This window comes from Echinops telfairi, unplaced genomic scaffold (genome assembly GCF_000313985.2).
Source record: "Echinops telfairi isolate 266 unplaced genomic scaffold, ASM31398v2 ScPeMD7_2565;HRSCAF=3150, whole genome shotgun sequence".
Taxonomy (NCBI): Eukaryota; Metazoa; Chordata; class Mammalia; order Afrosoricida; family Tenrecidae; genus Echinops; species Echinops telfairi.
In genome coordinates this window covers 9,998,430-9,999,349 of record NW_022106463.1, presented here as the reverse complement: position 1 = coordinate 9,999,349, position 920 = coordinate 9,998,430, and the positions used below count along the sequence as shown (strand labels likewise).

General features: G+C 55.0%; 1 protein-coding gene across 1 annotated transcript in view; it reads right to left on the bottom strand.

Annotated features, from left to right (window-relative positions):
* PDS5B (PDS5 cohesin associated factor B) overlaps positions 1-920 on the bottom strand; it is a 79,386-nt gene that overhangs the window by 3,725 nt on the left and 74,741 nt on the right. The window contains exon 30 of the mRNA XM_045293997.1: positions 727-865. Coding sequence (XP_045149932.1) covers positions 727-865 — 139 coding nt within the window. The remainder of the gene's footprint in view (positions 1-726; positions 866-920) is intronic.

Below are 920 nucleotides of genomic sequence, written 5' to 3'. Positions count from 1 at the left end.
CAAGAGTTCGTGAGGAATGGCAGGCAGGGGAGGGAGGGGGAAGAAATTGGGAGCTGGTATCAGGGGCTCAAGTGGGAAGAGAATGCTTTGAAAATGATGACGGGAGCACATGTGCAAATGTGCTTGACACACTGGATGAATGTATGGATTGGGTTAAGAGATGTAAGACCCCTAATAAATGTATTTATTAAAAAAAAAAAAAAGCCAAGGCATGACCCAGTGAGCTAGCTGGTTAGACAGAAACCCTAAAAGCGCTGTGATGCCCCATGGAACCAACCACCCCTAAATCCCGAGCCAGGACAGTGACTGCTCTGAGGGGTTGCACACATGTCCTCGTGGTCATCTTGTCTTTTTTTCTTTTGAGGGGGGGTGGTGGAGTAGGTGAAACCACACAGCACAGCTGGAGGGATTTCAAAAAAAGCGTGGACGAGGGGTTCCAGAGAATGGGGTCTCCCCACAGGCCCTGGATGCCCCTGGCGATGTGCAGCATCACGCCCGGGAGTTGGACACACTGACAGCAGAGGACTGTGGGTGCCAGCGCCCAGACCCAGGTGTAGCCAAGAGGCCAGCTAATCACTGCTGCAGCGGTACTCCCTTGTCTCCATCTGGCCTGTAGACCCTGAGAATCCCACGCGTCTGTGGTCTCTATCGAAGCGGTCCTGCCCCTTGAACATCTCCCCACGCAAACCTGCACTTCCCCCAGGGACGGGGCCCCTCAACACCTACGTTGACGGCAGACACACTCTCCTCTTCTGTGTCCTCCTGAGCGAGGTCGTCGTTGACAGGGGAGCTGGCCTGGAACAGATCCACTTCCTCACTGGAGTCGTTTTCTTTAGAGGCTGCCTGCTTGGAGCGCCCGACACGGCTGCAGGGACAGAGACCAGGGAAGAGACCATGCGATCAGTGCATGGGGTTGTGGT